Source organism: Rhagoletis zephyria, unplaced genomic scaffold (genome assembly GCF_001687245.7).
Source record: "Rhagoletis zephyria isolate East Lansing unplaced genomic scaffold, Rhagoletis_zephyria_1.1 Rzeph_scaffold_00360, whole genome shotgun sequence".
In the NCBI taxonomy this organism is placed as follows: Eukaryota; Metazoa; Arthropoda; class Insecta; order Diptera; family Tephritidae; genus Rhagoletis; species Rhagoletis zephyria.
The window spans coordinates 28,184-53,947 of NW_016157444.1; the positions used below are offsets into that span (position 1 = coordinate 28,184).

The 25,764-nt window shown below is 35.4% G+C and overlaps 1 protein-coding gene across 2 annotated transcripts in view; it reads left to right on the plus strand.

Moving 5' to 3' along the window:
- The window catches only part of Frl (formin-like protein), a 199,196-nt gene that overhangs the window by 2,047 nt on the left and 171,385 nt on the right, over positions 1-25,764 (plus strand). For both annotated transcript variants that reach the window (XM_017610977.1, XM_017610978.1), the window contains exon 2: positions 18,494-18,577. In XM_017610977.1, coding sequence (XP_017466466.1) covers positions 18,494-18,577 — 84 coding nt within the window. The remainder of the gene's footprint in view (positions 1-18,493; positions 18,578-25,764) is intronic.

A 25,764-nucleotide genomic window follows, 5' to 3' on the forward strand; every position in this document is an offset into this window, starting at 1 on the left:
TACAAGCAAGAGCGTAACGATGAGAACGCGACAGCATGCAAAATGACCCTACAAAAAATAGGACTAATCCGGGATGACTCCGGGAGCAATCGCAAAGGAGCATGCGACTAATACCACTTTTGATCTCTTTATATGGAATGAACTGATCGCTNAATGAACTGATCGCTTTTGTTCGAGCATGTCCTATGAAGAGACTAATTGTTCACCTTTATACCCGAAAGGGTATAAAAAGCGACTAGTCACTTTAAAAAAAATAAAATAAAAATTTGCGCCAGCTGAGATTCGAACCGGGTTGCTCAGTTTTGTTAGGCGAATACTCTCTCTGTGTGCCAACGCCGAACATGAAATGAATCGTTTATAGTAGCCGTTAGAGATAAGTTGGGGAGCGTAAATTATTAAAAAGAAGTCTGACTTTTTTTGTCGAGTGTTATTTATCTCAAAATAACTTTCAGTTTAATAACAACAAATATGAATATTCGAATGGCTTTTGCGTATAACTTACGATTCTTTTTTCATAATTTGCTGATATTGCAAAAGAGTTTTGCATAAGAGACATAGNCCCGTTAGAGATAAGTTGTGGAGCTTAAATTATTAAAAAGAAGTCTGACTTTTTTTGTCGAGTGTTATTTTCTCAAAATAACTTTCAGTTTAATAACAACAAATATGAATATTCGAATGGCTTTTGCGTATAACTTACGATTCTTTTTTCATAATTTGCTGATATTGCAAAAGAGTTTTGCATAAGAGACATAGAGTTAGATACTATTTTCAGCGAGTTCTTACTTAGTCTTTAAAAGTTTTTGCGTATTTGAAAAAATTAATTTCAGCAATGAGGAAATATGGATGAAGTCCTTAAATAGTGGTACTTTTCCACAGTTTGAAATAATCATACCTATTACAGTATCCGACGGATGCCGTCCGCACGGATCTAATCCGATTCGTACTGTCATAACAAGCGAGTGTGAAGGATTAGATTCTTGCGAATGACATCCGTGGGATACATGCCTATTCCGGTCCGCAGGATGTCGTTCGCCTGAATCTAATCCTTAAAACTCGCTTGTTATGATAGTGCGAATCGGACTAGATCCGTGCGGATGATAAACTTAAACGAAGCAACTGAGGCTATTAAGCTTGCTTTCTGGCTTCCTGCTTCTAGTTAAAGTTTTTTAATGTGAACTTCAAATTAAAAGTAATTTTAAATGAAATGTATAGAATTCTTTGACTATTTAAACACTGAAGATGGAAATGATCTCATTATTGCTATTCAAAAATGTCTATTTCACGAAAGCAATTTAAGTGAAAAATGATTTTAGTTTTTTGAATTTTATATGGAAATTGACAAAAAATAAAAAATCATTTTCCATTTAAATTGTTGGTGAAACCGGCTGTTACATTCGTAATTTTGCTTTGAATAAAAATGTACTGAAAAGTNAATTTTTGGTTTGAATAAAAATGTACTGTAAAGTACTCATTTTTTTTAGCATGAAAAAGGCTAACGTACTGATTTCACGCATACAAAATCTGGCAACCCTAGCCAGCCATATTAACCTAACCTAACCATAATAACATCAATATAATCTTCATACAAGCCATATGGTCCCTAGAATTCTATTTAAGTATATTTGCTCATTAGTGACTCGGGATATTTTATTTCTTATGCCGATTTGATACTAGTATCGATACTTGTATGGCATCGTAATGTATTCAAACCGTATAAACACAGTACATATACAGCACCGAAATTGATTTGTGTTTATTTCTGTTTTTCTGCTTTTACGCCGAAAAGTAGAGTATGGAATCACGTTACCAAGTTTGATAAAAGCTCAGTTAAGTGCAACGTTTGTTTGAAAAATCTGAAATTTTGGTGCATAGAACAATTTTAAAGAATGATTTACTGATTTTCTGATAATACCGAGCCATTTTTCATATTTTGTTTATTACGCACTGCAGTTGTTAAAGATTTCTTATTAATATTCATTAACTGCATCATTCATATTATGTAAAACATTTTTTGTATAAAAAAAAATATATATCGATATTTTATTTCCGATACCAAAACAAATATTTGTATTGATACTTAGCTTCTGGTACATCATTTGATACTGGTATCGCAACATCCCTAGAACCGGTTCACTTTTCAATTTTGGTTTCCATATATTTACTATGGGCGGAATACAAATTTTCGGTTGAAATTTTTTTCGGACGAAACTCGGGATAAGCCAGATTATAAAAGCAGTATGAAATATAGGTAGGGCTTTTTGAAAAGTGGCTTGAAACTCTGATGTTTTTAATACTAACACTTTAAAATTTTTATTGAAGGTGTATTTTAATACATCCTACCAAAATCTGCGAAAAACGCAGTTTCGAGAAAAGTGTTGGTTAGGGCCTTTGTGAATTAAGGTACATTCATAATTTTGCTTTGAATAAAGGTGTACTGAAAAGTACTGATTTTTATAGCATGAAAAATTCTAATATTCTGATTTCGCGCAAAAAAAATCTGGCAACCCTAGTTTCTTTCCATCTGTCTTTCTATACCAACTGTATGAATTGATAAAACTTTGATTGCGTTTTCCCAAAAATTTTAAATTTTGAAATACTTCATTATATTATTAAATTTGCGATGGCTTCCAAAACATTGGCGTAAGCTACCCTCTTCCTTTTGGAATGCTCAAATTCAGCTTTCCGGGTAAGATAACACCTTAAAAATCCCATTGCCTCCTCACGGGACTTCTGCTCATCGCTTCTTATCTTGATATCTAAAATTTAAATAAAATTCTAATTGTTTATGTATCCATAAAAATAAAATGAATTTGACATTTGCATGAAGTTTTCCCAAAGATTTTTCGCCAGCTCATTCACAATACAGCTGTTTTTTCACTTAACAACACTACGCATCGGGTCGCGTATTTTTTAACCGACCTGGCTGAACACGGATAAATAGCCGAGTTTGCGTTGTTGCTTTGCATGTATTTCGTTACTGTGCCGAGTGTTTTTTGTCGCTCGTTTACTAAAAAATACACCTTAAAAGTGTTGGAACACCAGCAAATGAACATGAATAATCATCTCACCATTTTTGACTGAAAAAAAGGAAGCCAACCACGGCCAACAATTTTGCGTGATATAGGAATGAAAAAAATTACATTAAACATTTATTCGTTCAAGGAACTTACATTCCTATGATAAACTACATACTGCAACCTTAGTAACCTTGATACTTAGATGGTCCCTTACTTGCACCGGAATGCATCTGCAAATCGTGTCACCCTAATAAAATAATGACAAAACTGTCTACCTTTGGCTGATGAAGATGAACGATTGCCAGAATCGATCAGATACAGATAACACAAATCAATTAAGCACCAGAGGTAATAAGTGACATAGAACGTTTTACAGTATCATCGACGATATCCTAAACTAATCAAATTAACTATAAACAAGATCACATATTCCCATCTTCGCAGACTTCATCATCACCATCGGCCGAGTCCTCGAATTTATATATGTAAAAGCAGAGTAGAGGAAAAAAAGAAAATAGAATACAAAAAGAAATTACTAAAAAACTTCTTGCAGGTGGGAGTAGGGATGTTCCGATACAAGTAAATACGAGTATGTACTCGATACTTTTGTTTCGATACCAACTACTTTTTTACTCGAATAGTTGTTTCGATAGCTACTTGGTATCGAAAGAAATGTACTTTTATCGAATCGATATGAGCAAGTGCCATATCTTGTCGGCCATATTTTTTCTCCGGAAGAAACCAGAGACCATAACGATTATAAGAAATAAAATTAAATATTGCTCTATAATTATTACTGAACAATGGAGAAGTTGTTTTCGTCTCGCGGGACGATTATTTTAAAATTTAAATTATTTTCGTCATATCATTATAATTATATGGGACTTTTATTTTTTTCGTGTCGCGGGACGTTTATTTCAAGACGGAAATAATTTACGTCTCCTCATAATAACACTGTGAGACAAATGGTAGGGGTCAGTGATCGGGAAGGGTTCAAACTACCGGGGAAAGTTATATCGGTAAAAAAGAAGTTATACGTGTCCCAGCGTTTCGCTGGGTCACGTCTAGGAATCGAGATATATCGATTTGAAGTAAGTAACTATCATATAGGGGAAATTGTCACCTTTGGTGGTCTTTTTTTTGACATAACTCGAGAACCACTAGTCCGATTTTGCTCAAACAAATTTAAAAAAATTAAAAATTACAATTCCTTTAATCTGTTCATATAACGTTTTTCTATATAATCAACAGTTTTGCCGGTAAAAATAAATGTATGAAGAAAAAAAATATTTTTTGCCTAAAATATTAAATTTTTTTATTTTTTAAATTCATAAAAAATCCAAAACGGAAAAAAGGCAAGTCGTATTACTTTCACGCAAAGTCACATAACCTTTAAGCAAAATGAGACATAGATCATGAAAATCGATGGACGCGTTTCGCTTTTATTCACAATTAAGTGAAGGTATCTCATTTTGACAAGAATATTGATTTTATGTTTCAATGAATTTGGATAATATTTATTATATATTATTTATTATTAACACGTAAAATTAAAAATTATTAAAGGTAATTATTAGGTTATTACATAGATACATAGGTTATAAAAATTGATGAACGCAAAACTTATTTTCGTTTGTTTGCGCCCTTTACTTTCTTGCGTGGTGGTTCGCCCACTTGTTCAGAGTGTGTATCGGATTTTTACCGGCAAAACTGTTGAGTATATAGAAAAACGTTATATTAGCGAAACGCCGGGCCACGTATAACTTGTTTCTGACCGATATAACATTTCCCGTTGGTTTCATCCCATCCCGATTTTGACTGTCGCATAGTGTAATTATTGGGATTTTTATATTTTTTCATCTCTCGGGACGTTTATTTCAAGACGAAAATGATTTACGTCTTCTCGTAATAATTATATGGGATTTTTTTTCGTATCTCGTGACGTTTATTTCAATACAAATATAATTTACGTCTTCTCATTATAATTATATGGGATTTTTATTTTTTTGTCTCTCCGGACGTTTATTTCAAGACGGGAATGAGTTACGTCTTCTCCTAATAATTCTAAATAAAGGAATGAAACTTGTTAATTAGTCCGGAGATTTGATCTGCATCGTTCGTTCGATTTCGTTCGAAAAATGTGGTGTGAAATTAAAGGGTTTTGCTTTTACGTGGTTTAAGTTTATTGAAAAGGGTTGCCAGATGTTAGAAAATCAAATTCCAAAAATCGAGCTCGGAGATATTTGCGTTTAATTTCGTGAAATCCGCAGTACATGTACCGTGTACCGATTCTATTAAGAGAAGGCGTGTGACGTAAATCATTGTCGTTTTGAAATAAACGCCACGAGAGACGACAAAAATAAAAGTCGCATATGTATAATTATTATGAAAAGACGTAAATCACATCCGTCTTAAAGTAAACGTCCCACGAGACGGAAAAAAATAAAAGTCCCACCTAATTATTATGATAAGACGTAAATCCTTTCCGTCTTGAAATAAACGTCCCGCGAGATGAAAAAAAAATAAAAGTCCCAAATAATTATTATGAGAAGACGTAAATAATATTCGTCTTGAAATAAACGTCCCGAGAGAAATAAAAATCCCATATAATTATTATAAAAATACGTAAATAATTGTCTTCTGAAAATAATCATCCCACGAGACGAAAAATAATTATTATACAAAGACGAAAAAATTTCGCTTAAAACAAGGCGACGTTTTTGATCTCAAATATTAGGATAATAATTATTTTGGGTCTCTGGAAGAAGCTTAGCACAGCGTCGTTTTTATGCAAAATAATTGCTTTAAGCAATGGCACCGCCAAAAACTAAAGCGTGGATATATTTTTACAAAGCTAGTGTTACAACAGCAAAGTGCAAGCAATGGTTTGAAGACGTAAAGCTTTGTGGGTACCTTTCAAATGTTGAATTTTACCTCTAGCGTTAGTAATGAACAAATATACATGTCGACACCTGAGTGGAAGATCGAGCTAATCGGTAGCCAGTTCGAAAACGCCCTCTCACAGAAAACTTCAACAACGCCCTATTTCAGAATTTGGTTCAAAAACGCCCTTGCTCAACTTTAAATATATTGAAAATATTTGAATCGACAGCTGGAATAGGTCGGCCACAAATAACGCTTGAAAATTACTTTCGATTTTTCGCATATAAAAGGATGAAAAATTATCGATATAGGTATCGATACATTCGGTTTACTCATATAAGTAGTATAGAAATAGAGATTTGAGTAAACTCATTTAAGTAGGTATCGATACTCTGATGGTGTCGGAACGTCCTTAGGTGGGAGAAATCAACTCACAGTCAGAGTCGATGAGTTTTTCCTTCCATTCTGTAGTCACTAGGGATATTCGTCGTTATCGCGACGCTTTACTGTGTCTTCAAGATCGTGCAAATATTTAAACACTTCAATCGCGTTGACATCATTACCTTCGATTTTTAGAAGCGTTTCCGACAATAATTCGGCCTAATAAATAACTAAAAAATAAACTTATTCAAATAAAATTTAAACTAAAGAATGTTTTGAACAGCTTGCCTGTTCATGTACGAGAGGCAACTAGAATCTTAATGCTGGATAAATTTTCCTACACTCGCAAGTCGTAGAGAAATGCTAGGTATAATATTTATCGTAAAATTAATGACAGGCTTGATTAAAAGTCCAGCCCTTCTGGCTGAGCTAAATTTTAATGTTCCCTCTCGAATGTCAAGACACTTTCGACCTCTGGTTTTGAAGCCATGCAAAACTAATTTTGAATTAAACGAATCATTCGGCTTTTATTAGCTTGGGATGTAAATATGTATTTTTGATGCGCCTAAAAGATGCAGCGATTTCCATTCTCAACTTACATACCTGATGACAGTACGAATTATAATTGCTTTAAATTACCAATCTTGAAGTAACCTGATTTCAGTACGAATGGAAATTGTGGAAAGCGTGTTTTTAGTTTTTTAAACTATATTTTTTTTTTATTTTTACTATAAAGAAAACTATCATTTCCTCTCTCAATAATTGAAGTACTACTATCTTTAACATAAGCTGATGGATTTGATTCTGTAGCTGAATAGTTTTAGATCTCGACACTTACCAAACTCCTGTTTCCACGACTCTTTTGCAAAAATAAAAAAAAACAAGTAATTTTTAGCAAAAAAAAACCGACTTCAACTCTCANAGCAAAAATAAAAAAAAACAAGTAATTTTTAGCAAAAAAAAAACCGACTTCAACTCTCATATAAAAAAAAATATATATATATATCTCATGATACGCTGATCGGATCTTAACCAGATTAGTATGGGACCACCTCTGACACACTACCTTTCCGATGCAAAAAGAATTATCGAAATCGGTTGACGTGGTCCAAAGTTATGNGTTCCGTACGTCATGCGGTTGGGTGGGAATGTAGGGTAAAACCGTTGGGATTAATTAAATGAGCTCGTAATTTGATGACTTATTAATTTATGCTAGAATTGTNCAGTTCCGTACGTCATGCGGACTGCGCCCGTCGTGTCGGTTGGGTGGGAATGTAGGGTAAAACCGTTGGGATCAATTAAATGAGCTCGTAATTTGATGACTTATTAATTTATGCTAGAATTGTCCTGTTCACACAAGGCCAGTTAATCGGCTATGACAAAGTCGGTTTTCCTCATAAATCTGATTAATTTGGTGTGCGTTTTCATTAAGATCTTTTACCAGCAGATGTTATGCAAACTAGATTGTAATATCCCTCTGCACATGTGGGATGGGCTGTAAAAATTACAGTTATGTATTTATTATAATAAAAGTAATAACTTTTTTTTTATATATATTATGTGTTTTTTATAAGCGTGAAACACAAAAGAATAACTTAAGTTGGTTATAAATTCGGACAAACTAGACAATTTAATTAGTTTTTCTTTATTTGGATTAACGATTAATGATTGAAATTAATTAATCGTAATCACAGCCGACGATGAATGATTAAAAAATTGTATCATTACTCGTACAGATGATTACGAATAATTAATTTAAATCGTTAATCGCGATTAACATTTTAATCGTTAATCAGATTGACATTTTGACAAACCCTGCAGTTAAGGCGCATCCATATAAGGTTGTAGCAATTGCATATAAGTAAAAGTTCCGTGTATTTTGTTATTGCTTTTTGGTGCATCAGGATGTCAAAACGAAAGAAAATAGGATATGATTTTTGCCATTTCGTTACAAAAATTTCATATCAGCTGTTCAAGTAACACCACCTCGTATAGATGCGCCTTGCATTGAAGTGAACAAATAAAAATGAGAGTATATCCTGACGACAATATGTTCCACGTCGAATGGAAGTGCATCACAAGCATGTTTTAGTGCGTTGTGCGCAATATTGGTACTGAGGTGGTTGCGATAGTGATGTCCCGTCGATACTATCGATAGTGCCATCGATAGTTTGCCACCACTAGTACCATGCATGTAAAGTGACTTTCGAAAGAATTTTTTTTATTTCCGAAAGGCAAATTGCAGCGAAAATTTCTGAAATCGCTTTTTGATTGTTTACACGGCGAATGAATTTCTAGGAATATTTCTTGATACTAAAATGACACCGCGAGCCGCTAAAATAAACAAATTTATAAAAACAAGATAACGAAAAATAAATGGATTTAGAAAAACATACAAGATGGATCGATACTATCGACAGTATCGATAGTAGGGATATTAATTTTTCGGCTTTTTCCGATCCTGGAATTTTCGGTATGGCATTGTCACAATCCCGGGATCCCGGGACTAGTGCCGGGATTTAGATATTCATTACTTTTTAACAAGTTGAATTGAAAAAATTGCTTCTATATTGTTTGAGAAGCTCTGCTACCATGAAATAAATAATAAATAAATGGGTTTGAAACCTACTTTTTTATTTAAAGTGGCGTTTTTATTTTTTCTCTCTGGCCGCAGGATTTATTTTGAAGGACTTTGTAATTTCAAGGATATGATTAATTCCAAAAATTAGTAAAAAATTCAATGCAATGTAGAATAAAAACATGGGTAGCAAATGCAATAGGAAATTTCGTTAGAATTTAAAAATTTTAAACTTTTTGGATTCACAAGGACGAATTAGTAATTTTTAAGCTGATAAAGTTAGAAGAACGAAATTCGAGGATGTTATCGAGTTTATATAAGCCCTTAACATATAACTTTTTCAAAAACAAATATTGCGAAATTTAAAGGATACAATTTTTTAAATGACATTTTCAATATTTACGAGCCCTTCTGCACTAGAAACTTGAATCTGTTAACATTCTACAGGATTTCCTAATTAATTTTATACCCATACTTCTTCTCTGAGCATTTTTGAGTTACTGACGTCAAAGTGAAAAACTATAAACGCAATTTTACTATATTTGGCCCATGGTTTCGCGAGTATATTGATATTTGTGTTTTAAATTTACTATCGCTCGGTGTTATATGTGAGCTAGACATTTATAAAAAAATATTAATTATTAAATAAAACAAGTAAGAGCAGCGCTGTCTTCGGCTATGCCGAAGACTTCATACCTTTCATGAGCATCTGAAAATTTTACTTTAACAGATTACTGCATTTGAATAAATTTATATATTCACAACAGGCATAGATAGAGGAGATACATATATAAAAAATCATATCTAAACAATCAGAGGTATGGAAGATATACCTTATATAGCACCAATCTAAGTGATTTTCACTACTGTGTGATCGGTACGTAAACCGGTAACACAATTTAATGGGTTTAGCTTCCTACATAAAGGAGATACATATATCGCAAAAACTGGTATCTGAACAATCAGTGGTACAAGAGATTATGATTATACAGCATAGATTTTGACGATTTTCTCAGTAGACTTTGTATTATTATTTAAAAAATAGCTTACGAAATTTATCGGTTTTAGCTGTCCAAATAAAGGAGTTTTACAGTAAAACCCCATATCTGAACAATCAGTTGTATGGGGGCAATAAACAGGTTATAGTGACCCGATCTTTGTTAATTTTATTGTAAACTTTCTGTTGATAATGAGTGAAAATAGGGCGAAATTTCATGTTTCGAGCTACATAGATGGAGTAGTTATAACAAAAAATCGCATATCTGAACAATCAGTTGTATGGGAGCTATATGTAAAAGTGACCCGATCTTTGTTATTTTCACTGTATATTCTGGTGTTAATGGGTGGAAGTATTGCAAAATTTCATGTTCCTAGGTGCATAAATGGAGGAAAATAGGGCGAAATTTCATGTTTTGAGCTACATAGATGGAGTAGTTATAACGAAAATTCTCATAACTGAACAATCAGTTGATTTTGATGTTTCTAGCTGTATAAATGAAGAAGTTATGGCAAAAAATCTCATATCTGAACAATCAGTTGTATGGTGGATATAGGTTGTAGCGACCCGATCTTCGCCATTTTCACTGAAAGTATTCTTTTGATAATAAGTGACAACAGTGCAAAATTTCATGTGTCTAGCTACATAAATGGAGGAGTTATAACGAAAAATCTTATATCTGAACAATCAGTTGTATGAGAGCTATAGGTTATAGTGACCCGATCTTTGTAATTTTTACTCTAAGTTTTCTGTTGATAATGGGTAGAAGTAATACAAAATTTCATGTTCCTAGCTCCATAAATGTAGAAGTTATAACAAAGAATCTCGAAAGCATTCCTTTGATAATAAGTGACAACAATGCAAAATTTCATGTTCCTAGCTGCATAAATGGAGAAGTTATAACGAAAAATCTCATATCTGAACAATCAGTTGTATGGGAGCTATATGTTATAGTGGTCCGATTCTTCCGGTTCCGACAAATGATTAATACATTATAAAAATACACCCACCTACCTAATTTGATCCGGATATCTCGAAAACTGAGAGACTAGATTGCATACAAACAGACGGACAGACGGAAATGGCTAAATCGACTGAGCTCGCCGTTCTGATCATTTAAGTATACATTTTAATGGGTCTATCTCTTCTTATTCTGGTACTTACAAACATCGGACCAAAGTTATAATACCATTTCATGCTCATGAAAGGTATAAAAATAAATATAGAAAAGAAATATGCATCTCCATCATCAGCTTCCCTTCATATTCACAATTGCCATAGTGACGCCATTCTCGCCACAGCTTTAGTACAGCTGAGCAACATGCACACTACTAAGATAACGGCTCGGGCACTCCTTGACTCAGCCTCTCAGTTGAATTTCATAACTGAGCACATGGCTCAGAAGATACTCAAGCTTCCTCGCACTAAGGCAAATGTAGAAATAAGCGGAATTGGTGCTGTGACTACAATGTCACATCAAATTGTAACGATTAAATTCGAATCATTGCAATCTGGTTTCTCTCCAGTACTAGAGGCTGTTATATTGCCATAGATTTAACGCTTGGGGTATTCCCAACAACATCAACCTTGCCGACAGTCGATTTAATCATCCTGGACCCATTGATATCCTCATCGGAGCGAGTTTGTTTTTTGACATACTATCAGTGGGTCAAATAAAACTAAGCAAACACTTGCCGACTCTCCAAAAAACACAACTGGGTTGGATCGTCGCTGGAGCCATAACAAAACACTCATCGCCGTCTTCATCTTCGCTGCTTTCAGTGTCGTCACTAACCACATCATCGTCCTTTTCTTCGCCGATAACATCGTCATCGTCAATATCATCGTCGTCGTTACCTCCACCATTTTCATCACATACATCAAGTTATATCTCGCTCACCATTCATTCGCAACCGACATTGGACTCTTTCTTAGAGAAGTTCTGGAACTTGGAAAACAAATACCAACAAAAATCAACAATGCGTACCGCTGAGGAACAAGAATGCGAACACTACTTTACGCAAACAACAAGACGTTGCCCAGAGACCAACAAAATCATTGTGCGCCTTCCGTTTTCCACCAACCCGAGCAAACTAGGGCAATCATACGACATCACTTGTCATCGATTTTTATCAGTGGAAAAACGAATGCTGATAAATAATCCGACCGGGGCTGAATACAAGAACTTCATACAAGAGTACATCGATTTACAACACATGGTCAAAATTCCACCGAGCGAATTGTCATCGAAAGTAGGTACGTACATCCCACACCACTGCGTTACCAAGGCGGACAGTTCGACTACAAGGCTACGTGTTGTGTTTGAAGCCTCTTGCCGTACCGACAACGGCATCGCCCTCAACCAAATTCTCCGCGTTGGTCCGACATTACAAGACAATATATTTACAATATTGCTTCGTTTTCACATACATCGTTATGTTTTAATGGCCGACATAACGAAAATGTACCGGCAAATTATGGTCGATGAAAGAGATGCGAAATGGCAATGCATCTTATGGCGAAATTCTCCAAGCAAGCCGGTGACCACCTATCAGCTACAGACAGTAACATACGGAACTANGATGCGAAATGGCAATGCATCTTATGGCGAAATTCTCCAAGCAAGCCGGTGACCACCTATCAGCTACAGACAGTAACATACAGAACTAGTTGTGCTCCATTTTTGGCAGTGAGATGTCTACAGCAACTGGCTTACGACAACATTTCCACCCACCAATTGGAGCTGCTGTCACTCGGCGAGACTTCTATGTCGACAATTTTATGACGGGGGGCGCCACAATTGAAGAAGTCAAGGCAATCAAAGGGGAGGTCATCGATTTACTCGCCAAGGGAGGATTCCCTCTTCGAAAATTTGCTGTAAATCATCAGAGCATTATCGACGATGTTTCAGAGACGGACAAGGAACCCGTAATAGATGACATCAAAACGTTAGGATTAAAGTGGTCACCTGCTACTGATTGTTTCTTTTTTTCATACACACCGTCTCAGAAACGGCTGCAGAAGGCCAGCAAGCGTACGATACTCTCGCAAATATTCAGCTTGTTTGTCCCACTCGGCCTTATAAACCCCACCATCGTCCCATGCAAAATAATGATGCAAGAATTATGGAAATTGCGATTAACCTGGGACGGAAGTGTACCTCTGGCGATTCAAACACAATGGGCCGATATATGTAACCAACTCACCTTCATCGAAAAAATTCATTTTCCAAGGTTCGTATGTTTTAACTCTAACACTAAATTTGCTGCCTTTGCAGATGCGAGTACCAAGGCTTACGGAGCTTGCGTCTATGCTGTTTCTAACGCTGATGGAGGCCCACATTCATCGCTTATCGCTACAAAGTCAAGAGTAGCGCCCACTAAAGAGACCACCCTGCTAAAATTAGAATTATGCGCTGCTCTCTTGTCAGAATTACTGGAATCATTGGCAGCCACACTCACTATCAATGCACGCAACATATACTGCTGGTCTGACTCCACGATTGCCCTGTCGTGGATACATGGTGAACCATCGCGTTTGACTACATTTGTAGCTAATAGGGTAGCAAGAATACAACAGATCACAGCGGGCTACACTTGGCGTCATGTATCGTCTTCGGAAAACCCTGCTGACTTAGTGTCGCGGGGAGTGACGGTGCACAACCTCATCAACAACCAGTTGTGGTTCCACGGGCCACAATTTATACAATTACAACAACAACACTGGCCTTCCAGTCCAATGAAGGCCATTATTAATATGCCAGAGCAGCGCAAGCAACATCGCACCCTTTTAGTAATGCAAGTTGAAGACATCATTGCTGATCACAAATTCGTAAATAATTATTTTAAGCTTCTTCGAATATTTACTTACGTTCAACGTTTCCGCGACAAACTTCGCAAATTACCAACTGAGCCTGGCGCCATAACCACTCCCGAATTGAACGACTCTTTGATGCTAGTTCTTCGCTACTTCAGCAACAATACTTTCCTCAAGAATACAAGGCGCTGCAGAAAGGCACATTGAGTCCACAGTCTAGTTTAAATCTACTCTCGCCCTTTCTACACAACCAGATAACTCGCATTGGGGGGAGAATCGCCAATTCATCACTGCCATTCGACGCTAAGCACCTCATTGTACTACCGAGGTCACACCCATTCGTTCGCACTATCATCGAACACCTTCATCGTCGTCATTCGCACGCTGGGTGCCAAACGCTGCTGAGCATCGTAAGAGACAAATTCTGGGTCATAAATGCTCGCAGCATAATAAGGCAAGTAGTACACCGTTGCATTTTATGTTATCGCAATAAGCCACAGCTTCAAGAGCAGCTCATGGGAGCGCTGCCACGGGAGCGTGTTGAAGCGTCACATACATTTGCGGTAACGGGCATAGATTATTGTGGACCTTTCTTATCACACAACGCGTACGAGGTAAGGGCCCTGTCAAGGTATACATTTCTGTATTCATTTGTTTTACAACGAAAGCAGCTCATCTTGAGCTTGTTCCTGACTTAACTACCATGGCGTTCATAGCTGCTTTAAAGCGCTTTATCGCCCGTCGCGGTAGATGCCATACGATATTTTCCGATAATGCGACAAACTTTGTAGGAGCGAATCGCGAGCTTAAAGAGATGCTGACATCATTCAAATTCCAACAACACATGCTGCAGTTGAGGGCTTGCTGTATCGGAGATACAGCCGCTAAATTTAACGTAGAATACGTGGTATGGTTAAGAGCATATCCAAGTCAAAAACGAAAGCGCACACTAAGAAAAAAGGGTTTTTTCCAAAGTTCTACAAATTTGCTTACTTCTAAGTGAAAATAACTCAATGAGAACATAAGCGAAAAACATATTTTTATTTTTATTTTGTACCATTGTTATTTTTTAATATCCCAACGGTTTTTACCCTCCATTCCCGCCCATCCGCACGAGGGGCGCAGTCCGCATGACGTACGGAACCAGTATTTTCAATTTTTGCGCCGAGTCACGATAGGCAGGAGTTTGTTAAGTGTCGAGATCTAAAACTGTTCAGCTACAGAACTAAATTCATCAGCCGATTATATGTCTTAATTTTAATGATTCATTTATTGAGAGAGGACAGTATCGATTTCTTAATGCTGAAAAGCGGATCTGATATATCAAACGTGCTGGAATGAGAGTTAAAATCCTGGCATAAGCAACGGGGTGGGTCGTGCAATTCAAAATTAGTTTTACAAGCTTTCAGAAATAGGGGCCAAAAGTGTCTTGATACCCGGGAGGGAACAAGAAGAAGCGGACTTGAAATTGAACCTGTTGGTAATTTAACTATAAAAATTGTACCAATCATTTACCTGCGGCTGGAAAGTGTTGGAAGATTAATAAGTTGCAGCTGATTTGCCGCTATTTAAACTCGACAGCGTGGTTGTTGTTGTCAATTCTATACATCCATTTGCTTATTTGCTTTTTTGTATAGTTTCAGGCAGGCTCTTCCTAAACTATGTATTTGTCAATGTTATTGTGGCTTGTTAACATTTTATTTTTAATATTTTTATTGAGCTTTGTACCACGATTGTTTATTAGGAAAAATTGAAAAAGCAACAAAGTCTAAGCGGTAGAAGTTATAGCACTANCAACAATTAGTATTATTACTGGGAATCTCTTGAAGATAAGCAAAGTTTTCCGATCGAAAAACATTGATTTTTAAGTATTCTAGACGATTTCTACGAAAAGTTGTTTTTTCCCCATATAAAATACATGGACAACTTTGAGCGCTTTAGCGACCTCTAAAGGTTTTTTTGATTTCAAAATAAAAAATAGGGGTATATTTTTTTCGGTATAGAATAATCCTAGGGGGTGGTGACATTAAAAATCCGCCCTTATTTTTAACCGACTTCCAAAAAAGGAGGTTGGCTATCAGTTCGTCGGAATACTTTTCACGCTGTTTGCAAGTGGACTACTCATATGTGAAAAATGGATTTAAATGGTAAAAAACAGGATTTATATAACTTTCGTGGGATAGGTTTTTGGAAGCTAAAGAAAGGAGTATCGCAAGAAAAAAGGAAAGATGGTATGATTAAGCATGAAGTATATATAAACAGTCGCATTACTACTGGGAATGATTTTTCAGAGAAAAGAATTTTTTCTACAAGTATATCTGAAATGATTCGCATTAAAAAAGATTCTTACAATATTAACGAACAAAATGATACAATTAATTTAAATTCAATTTATTAGGGCTATTCTAGAAATCATACGATTTGAAAACGGTGCGATTTACAAAATATTTTTGAATACATGTTATGAGAGTAATAAATATTTCAAACGGAAACTGTTAAAAATACACCATTTCCGTCATATCTATGACTTGGTAGGTTTTGTAAATCGTAAATCGCCATCGATTTGAAGATTATGCCGGTGGGAAGAATATATCGAGCCCTAACCGCCAAAATAACGTAAGCGACATTTTTTTCAAAATGTTCTTTTTGATGCAGAAATATTCCTAGAGCATCTAGATGCATTTCTGCATCAAAAAGAAAATTTTGAAAAAAAATGTCGCCTACGTTATTTTGCCGGTTAGGGCTCGATATTCATTCTTTAAACAAATAATATCTAACGCGATATCCACTCGTTGCTCTTTAACCAAAATCCATTTTTTATTGTTTTGAGTTCAAGTTCGACAGGAGCAGTGCGGGCTGGCACCCGCCCGAAACCGAACTTAATTGTGGCAAAATACACTGTGCGACAGCCGAAACCAGCCCGGACTTTGTTAACATTTTCAGAAAGTATACCCATCCAGTAGTAAAAGACTCGATGTATTTGCAAAGTTAGCTCGTATTTTTATTTATGGCCTATTAAATTTTTCATGTCCCGGCGTAAGAGGTTTTCAAACAAGTGGAAAAAATGGTTGAAATAAATGTCTGAGCGAAATTAAAAGTAAAGACAAATATAATAAAACTTCATGGGAAATGTTTTCATAGAACATTTTAACTCATTAGCTCCCGCCCGAATAAGTGGAACCAACCAGTTGATGTACTATAAAAGACAAAAAAGTCTTACAGATACCACCCCTTTCTTTAAATAAATATATATATTTAAAATATATTTGAAAACTTCTTACGCCGGGACATGAAAACTTTAGTAGGCTATGAAATAAAAATACGAGCTTACTTTTGCGAATCCGTCGAGTATTTTACTACTAGATGCGTATACTTTCAGAAAATGTTAACCAAGTCCGGGCTGGTTTGAATTATCATAAAATTGTCGCACATTGATATCAGCCCCCATCTTCATTATTCAGTTAGCACTCAAAAAAATAAGAAAAAAACTTTTCTGCGACTATTGTAATAACCAGGGAACGGATTTTATGGAAATTGCCTTTTTTTCTGCTAAAGAGATAGAGTATATTCACGATATAGCTTTCCCTGATTCCATATATACACATTTGATGTTGCCTTTTTTAAGATAATTGCCTTGTTTTTGACTTTTTTAAGATATTTGCCTTTTTTGGCCTTTTCTACCTTTAAAAAAGTGGTTATAGCATTTACAATTTTTATACCCGAGCGCACTTGTGCACAAGGGTATATTAATTTTGTTCACATAACGGTTGTTTGTAACAGCCAAAACGAATCGAGATAGATATAGACAAATGTATACATAAATGATCAGNAAAGGGCGAGGAAACGCCCTTATTCCTGATAATATGAACGTTTCAAACGTTCCATACTTAAATTGGGCGCCGCTTGTATAAACTTATGTCGAGCGCACATTTAGTACATTCAAGGCTTTTCTTCGCGAAAATCGAATGAAAATGCTGCCAGAAAACTTCAAAATGCATCTTGTGGTTCAATGTTACTACAACTATACAGATTAAAGTTTTATGAGTTAGAAACTCGAAAGGATAAAATAGTCAAAGATTCAAAGTACAAATTTTTCATATGAATGAAACTAGTTCATAGTTTTTCTCTTTTTACTTGTAATATAAACATTTCTATTATAAATGTATTTTTTGATTGCTCTTCGTATTTTCTGTCTTTTTAGTGCCTTATATTGCTTTTTTTGCATTACCTAGTGCCTTTTCCTGCCTTTTTCGCTATTTTGTTTTGCCTTTTTTTGTATTTTTTGCAACACCTAGTGCCTTTTCCTGCCTTTTTCGCTATTTTATTTTGCCTTTTCCAGCCTATTTCGTTATTTTATTTTGCCTTTTTTATAGGTTTTTAGGTCCTAAAAATCGGTTCCCTGGTAATAACAAATAAAAACAAACAACCTTGTAGCTCATTCAATTCCAGTCGTTGTAGAATGCAATATATTTTCCTAAAAAAATAAATTAAAACTAATAAATAAAAATATATGGCCGAAACTTGTAAAAGAAAATCGTTTCTAATTATCGGGCCACCAGTGTACCTTGAGTGTTCTCTCTCCTGCATGGTACTAATTTCCTTTTTCAAAGATGAACTTTTAGTTCTTTGATATTATGACCCTAAATACGAAATCTATTTTGTCCATTTTCTCTACTGTACAACTTAAATTTTTTGTTAGTATTTTTACTTTAAGCCAAGTTTTTTAGTGCGTAAGAACCATTTATTTTTGATTTACGAGAGAAGTAGTTAAATATGTATACATGCATACATAATAACAAAATATTTATTTTTATCTTTCAGGCTTCAATGGATTTACCTCCGGACAAAGCGAAATTACTTAAGAACTACGATGATGAAAAGAAATGGGACATAATATGTGATCAGGTGAGTGTCTACGCATTCTTATTTACATTTGTATCCAAGTTGTACATGCAACTAGTAGAATAAGTTAATTATTATTCTATTTGAAAACAAAATGCAAAAATCTTTAAAAAGGTAGGGAAAATGGTTAGGGATCGGTCGAAGTCCTAGTACGAAATATATAACTAAAAAACAGCATTTCCTCGAAAATCAAAGCTCTTACTCTTTAATATTTTGTAGTCGCATTACAAATACACCTCATTACTTTTTAATCTCTCGAGTGCAAAAAAAACAAACTCAGACGTGCTAGAAATTTTGTTCAGTACAATACATATTTCGTTGAAATTAATTATTTATGAACAGATACAATAGAAATGTTTATAAATTAACAAGCTTTTGGTTTTGGATGATTACTATCTTAACAGAATCTGGATTTTTTCTTTAAATAATGCATACCTTAGGATATTTCAAGAATTTGAAAATTTCGATTTAAACGAACCTTCAATTTTTTACATCAAAGGGCAGGTTTGAAGTCGCAAACAATTTTTTTAATTTTTTTGTGAGGGTGTTGAGCATTTCCTTCCATATATCCCCTGCAAAATATGCGACTAATCCGGGATGACTCCGGGATCAATCGCAAAGGAACATGCGACTAATACCACGTTTGATCTCTTTATATGGAATGAACTGTTCGCTTTTGTTCGAGCATGTCCTATGAAGAGACTAATTGTTCACCTTTATACCCGAACGGGTATAAACTGCGACTAGTCACTTTTAAAAAATAAAAATTTGCGCCAGTTGCTATTCGAACCGGGGTTCTCAGTTTTCTTAAGCGAATACTCTCTCTATGCGCCATCGCGGCACATGAAATTTCATTTACTAAGTGCGTACATATCATTAAATCGTTAATAGTACCCGTTAGAGATTAGTCGGGGACTAACTGATCTCCAATTATACCCGTGAGGGATGAGTCGAGACTAAGGCACTCCGCACATTAAGCTCCTAATCATAGTAGTGTAATCGTTTCGGCATACCAGAGTATAAAGCTTTTATGCCGAACACATGCATTTCAATGAAGCTCTGTACATTACGATTCAAAATCTTGTTTTCGCCTAATCATAAAAGCGTCATGAATCGAAGCGCCCAACATTGTAAGGCGCTTTCAGTTTTGAAATCATCATTTGTTTACTTTTTTCTGTTGGAAATAAAATTTATTTGTCAATTCAATAGAATATAATTGAAAATGAATGATTACGTACTAAAATTCGTGCAAATTGTATTAAACCATTGCAAATTGTATTAAGCGTTTATGCAATATTTCGGAGCAGAAATATTTGCGGAAGTGCGTAGTTGCGAAAGAACGGTCAGAAAATTTGTTATGTGTAGAAAGTGTTTATTAGCTGGTGACTTATGCACGGCGTGCAAGTGTACAGAAGTCGAGTCGTCATGCATTCGTTTCGGTATGACGAAACGATTACTCTACTTTGATTAGGCGCGTAATGTGCCGAGTGCCTTACTGATCTCCATTAGTACCGGTATGAGACTAGTTGCGACTAATTAATGCCCAATTGTACCTGATTGAGAGTAATCTCGGAATACTCTCTTTAGAGATTAGTCGCACAATTTTTTGCAGGGTCGTATGAACAAAATCTATTTTTGCATGGAAGGAAACACCCTCAACAAAACTTCTAGTGACTTGAAACTTTCACTTTACTAAAATTGAATGGGCTATAAAACTGCATACTCGAATATTTTCTAAAAATTCTGGTTAAAAAGTTGAAATATTTGTGAGAATTTTTTGAAGTTTGATTAATTTTTGTGAACTTTGGGCAAGCTTTGAAACTTTTATTTATGCTTCAGACACACATCGTAGTATGGTATCAGTATTACGATCTATACCACACGTGTGTCTTTATCATTCTAAGAATCATTGTAGTGGCTACGTAGCAACGGCAAACTACAATATTGATATTGTAATTTCTATACCACATGTGTGTCTCAGTAGGGTGGCCCTTAATTTAATTTATTGGATTTTGTTTGGTCGCACCCTTTAGATTGGTGAATATTCATGAAAAAAGGTGTTATCCAAAATTTCAGGTCAATCGGAAAAAAGTTAAAGCGTGCCGACCGCCCGAATTAAATATTTTATTTTAGTCGTTAATGTTGATAGTATTTTTTTTTTTTAAACAATAGTGATAAATATTGTAAGTGGTTACAAAGCAAATATTTTTACTTGAAATATGTTTACGTATTTAGTTAATAATAAATTTTTGCGAGTTTACGCCCATACAAGAGGTATAGCTTAGATCAGGCGTTCCCAAACTTTTTTCACCGCGGCATCCTTTTTGTGCTTCCCGGCAACACCTACCCTTAAAATGGTTTGACTGTTTACGAAAATAAGAAAACACAATGCAAATTGTATGCTCATTAAGCTTTAATGTGAGGAATGAAATTGTTTTGATGATTTCATTATTTCCTTTAAGTTTATTGGAAGCTTAGTCAATTTTACCTTTAAATCATTTGACGCTGAAAGTTTGCTTCTGTATTTGGTTTTAATGTAAGCATTTCTTGAAAATGCAGACTCACATATGGGCAAATCCTAGCGTTGCGGACGTTACGTTCGGTTGTTTCTTTTAACTTTTTTGCTACAAAAAATAGTAAAAGTTAAACATTTTTTGCGTTATAAGGGAAGGTTTATAGTGGTACTTATGAGAATAAAATAATGGAAATTTGAATTTGAGTTAATGTCGGTGTATTTTCCTTCGAAATTTATGTTCGGACGTTACTGGAAAAGGAAGCGATTTTGATATTACCATCAAAGTCAACCGACTTGCGCAAATTGTGATGCATGGAGGGCTCAATCTATTTAAAATACTTTAAAGAGAAAATAATAAGTTTACAAAATGTGATATAGAAGCAAACTAAAGGTTGGATTAACTTTGAAACCTTTGTATATGTGCATTCGGAACGTTACGTTACGGCCGTTACTCTTTTTTCCATTGAAAAATTGATTTATTTAAAGCGATGTTGTTGTTTTTTTTATTAAAACATATATGTAGTGCTTAAAACCAATGCTATTTAGAGNAAAGCAAACTAAAGGTTGGATTAACTTTGAAACCTTTGTATATGTGCATTCGGAACGTTACGTTACGGCCGTTACTCTTTTTTCCGTTGAAAAATTGATTTATTTAAAGCGATGTTGTTGTTTTTTTATTAAAACATATATGTAGTGCTTAAAACCAATGCTATTTAGAGCTTTGTTTCAACAAGTAAGAGGCACTAATCAGATTTCTCAAATAAATGTGAAAAGAAATATGAAATAAGAATATGTTGTACTATGCCCTTTTTGACACTAAAATGAGAGGACTCGAATTGTATGAATTTTTTGCGATTTTGGTTGACTATTTCTCGGATTCGCCCATATGTAGATATTCTTGCAACCGACGAAAGTTGGAGATGTTTACGCTTTCAACACCTGCTTTAAAAATTTTTTTTTTTTGCAACCCTCTTATTTTTTCCAATTGAGCTCCTCCCTCGCCTTGAAGAGGTGTGGTGGTTTCATTTAGTTTTTGAATATGTCGGAAAGGTATCCCAATCAGCCAAACTACATCAGTTAAATTTGAACCAAAGACTGCTGTGTAATGTGGCCACCAGTGCATCTTTTTTCTCAAACAATCTGGCTAAAATCTTGCCTCTTGAAAGCCACGGCAAAAGGTGAAAATGATCCGTACCCGTGCCTTCAGTGGCAAGTTTTAAAAGGCTTGAAGCGGGCGACTCTTGGCATAATTATTTATCTTCGCAGCGTCATCCAATACGGTTTTTAAACCTTGCGGTGGCATCTTTGTAGTCGCCACACTGAGGGAAATAATGCATAGTAAAAATGAATACATTATATTTGATTATCGTTTAAAAATCGAATTTAAAAATATTTTCATTCAAAATTTATTACGCACGTATTTGACTGTTCACATCAGAGTATATATATGAGTGTACATTCGCACCCCAAGCATGCAGAGCGCCGCTCTAAGAGCGGTAACAACACACACATTCATACATAGTACATACCCTGTAGAGAAAATCTCTAGTTCTGAACTGGTGCGCTTCTAGTACATTTAGACCCAGTACTGGTTCGCGATAAATCTCTTTTGCATGCAAGCAACTGGCGAATTTAACATGGCGATGTCCTAGGAAGTGTCAATTGCCCCCCGCTGCATCCCTTTTTCGATAGTTCCGAACTAGGCCTAAATTCTATAGTTCCGAACCAGTTCTAAAATCGACAGACGAAATAAAAAAGTATCATGATTTTTCAATCTTTTTGGTTCATCCGTGGCGCGATTTTAAGTTATTTTGGAAGAAATGTGTTTTCAATTTGAAATTAAATTTGTTTGAATGAAGAAATGTACGTTTACATACCTTTAGCTGTAGATGAGTTTGCAGAGGTGCTCGCTGTTATTTATTATATTCCAGACGGTCCCAAGATGTTGAAATGTTAACACAAATTTTAGTTTTGTATTACCAAGCTATGAAAAAGCATCTGCGAAGCACAGAATAGAAGCGTATTTGAACGAAAAAGCCGCCGAACACATATCTATGTAAAGTAAACAAGCCCCCCGCTGCATCCCTTATTCGATAGTTCCGAACTAGTTCTAAATTCGACAAATAAGATCTAGTTCGTTCTGCATCCCCTTTTCTATAGTTCCGAACCATTTCTAAATTCGTCACTTTAGATATAGATTTCTAGTGAAAAAACTGAAAAAAATTAGTTTTCTAAAAGTACCACTTTTCGCCGATTTTGGACTGGAGGGGATCTAGTTCCTATCGGACTGGTTCCTTTTTGGCGATAAAGACCTAGTACGGAACTAGAAATTTGATTCACCAGTCCGCGGTTTCCCTGCAGGGTACATACAAATCGCGTGCTGTGGTGTTGATGCATATTCAACATTTGAAAGCAAATTTATATACCTGGGTGTAGCTGAGTGCGCAAAGATGCATGCCACAATTTGTTGATATCCAGAAATGGTCAGGGTTCGAATTCCACTGCAGGTAACATGCAAGTTAAATATTTTAGTTTTTGTCTTGATTATCCACTTCACGGATGCTTTTTCATAACGAAAGCGGTCATTTTAATATGCGCGTAATTGAATTGAATATTTACCAATATACAGTACTTTCGTTGACGTTTATAGTAAGATCAATTACGTTTCTATTCGATTTTAATTTTTTTTTCCCTCAGTGCAGGGAATGCGGATGGATCACACAGTGGCTGACTAGGCATCGCTCCTTTCGTTTTTCCAACCACTGCGGCTGCTCCATCACTGCAAATTTCCGCACGCATTCAAACCATTTTTCTTTACAAATTTGTCGATAGCTCTAAAAATTTCGTCGCCAGTGGTGTAAGTCTCAAGTAATCCGCTCATCAAAAGTTCTTCCTGGATTTGCATTGAGAATGGGTACCTCACAAACACAAGAATAACAGCAAGTCCCACTACGTCGGTACTTTCGTCAAAGCTGCAAATTAAAAAATTCAAAGTTTTCAATGTTTTTATAAGTTCGTTCTCGACTGCCTCTGAAATTGTGTTGATTCGCTCTTTCACAGTGTGATTGTGAGGTACCAAAAAAATAAGTAACATGTACACGTGCGCGAAGCTGCTGCGCTGCGAAAATTAATCGGACAACGGAAAGAAAAGTGGATGAAATGGGGCTTTTTGTCCGTTTATTGATTCCATTTGCGGGAACCTTGACGCTTCGTTTCCCACTACCGAAAATGGTTGTGAAAAGGATACGTTTTCGGCTGGTTTTCTGAAAATTTTCTGCTTAAATTTTTCGTTGACAAAATATACTGGTGAGCTACGCTTAAGAGCGAAATACACCACACAAGCGTCTTGACAAACCAAGCGAAATATCCCTTTGCCTCAAGCCATTTGTGTTGTGTATGGCGTTTGACAAGCCGCTTGAGGAAAATTTGAACAAAAGTCTAAATTTTTTGATTTTCTGGCCGCCATGTTGACTTTTGATCAAACCGATTGCATTGTGTATGGTAAATCGCTCATTCAACGAATTTCAAGTGAGAAGAAAATGAGAACTAAAGTTTGCTCTAAACTGTTCTAACTAAAAATTAACTCAGCAATTACATTGAATGAAAGTTTAAAAAATTTGCCTGCACCATTATTATACATTATCCGGTAGCGGCATCCATGGCATACGCTCGCGTCACCCACTTTGGGAAGGCCTGGCTTAGATGTACAATTTTCTTATTTACGTTACAATGGGCTATTTCACACTAGAATGACAGAACAATCCCTGCAGTAAAATTTAGAGACAGTCTCTTAAAGCGCTAGTTCCGCCCTACACATTTCAGAACCATCTCTGAACTAGTGCAAAACGGCTGCAGAGAGGGACAGTTGAAACTCTCTTGCGCTCTGTTGAGAAGTAAATGCACAAATTCTCACTTCTCGTACAATACGAAAATAGCTCAGCGGGAAGACCTCCGACCATAGTTGCCAACTTGGTGCTTTAAGCACTAGATTTAGTGCTTTTTGAAAATTAAAACGCCAAAAAAAAATTATTTAGTGCCTAGTGCCTTTTTTAGTGCTTTTTTCTGAACTAAAACTCCTCCGAGATAGGTAAAACCTGAAATATTTAAAGCTGTGGCAGCACTTAATTTACAAGAATCTACAAATTTGAATGCACTCAAATATAACCATGATTGATAAAAAGCTGAAGTTACAAACCCATTTTGTTGAATTCTATTCGCGTAAGTTAAGTATTTCTTTTTTTCTTTTCTAATTATTTGCACAAATTTTGATTTTTTACCACCTGAGTAAAAAACATCGTTTCTTGGTGCTGAATCCAAATCTGGCCGCACAATTGCTTAGCACTAGAATTTCGAGATATCCTAACCTTAAATTGCCAAAAACACGGTTCGATATTACGTCGTAAGTATGAGTCATCATAGCATGTGTAAAAGCTATTCAATCGTTATGAGCGAAAAATTTTGTGTATTGATTTATGTATGTATTCTTGTAAATATTGTTAATTTTTTGTTTTTGTTAAACACAAATTGTTATGAAAAAAGCATCTTTTGATTCAAAAAAATTTGGTGCTTTTGGTGTGATAAAACGCTTTTTTTCCAAGTTTTTGGTGCTTTTTGAAAAGCAAAAGTTGGCAACACTGCCTTCGACTCTAATATCGTTGGTCACGAGTTCAAATCG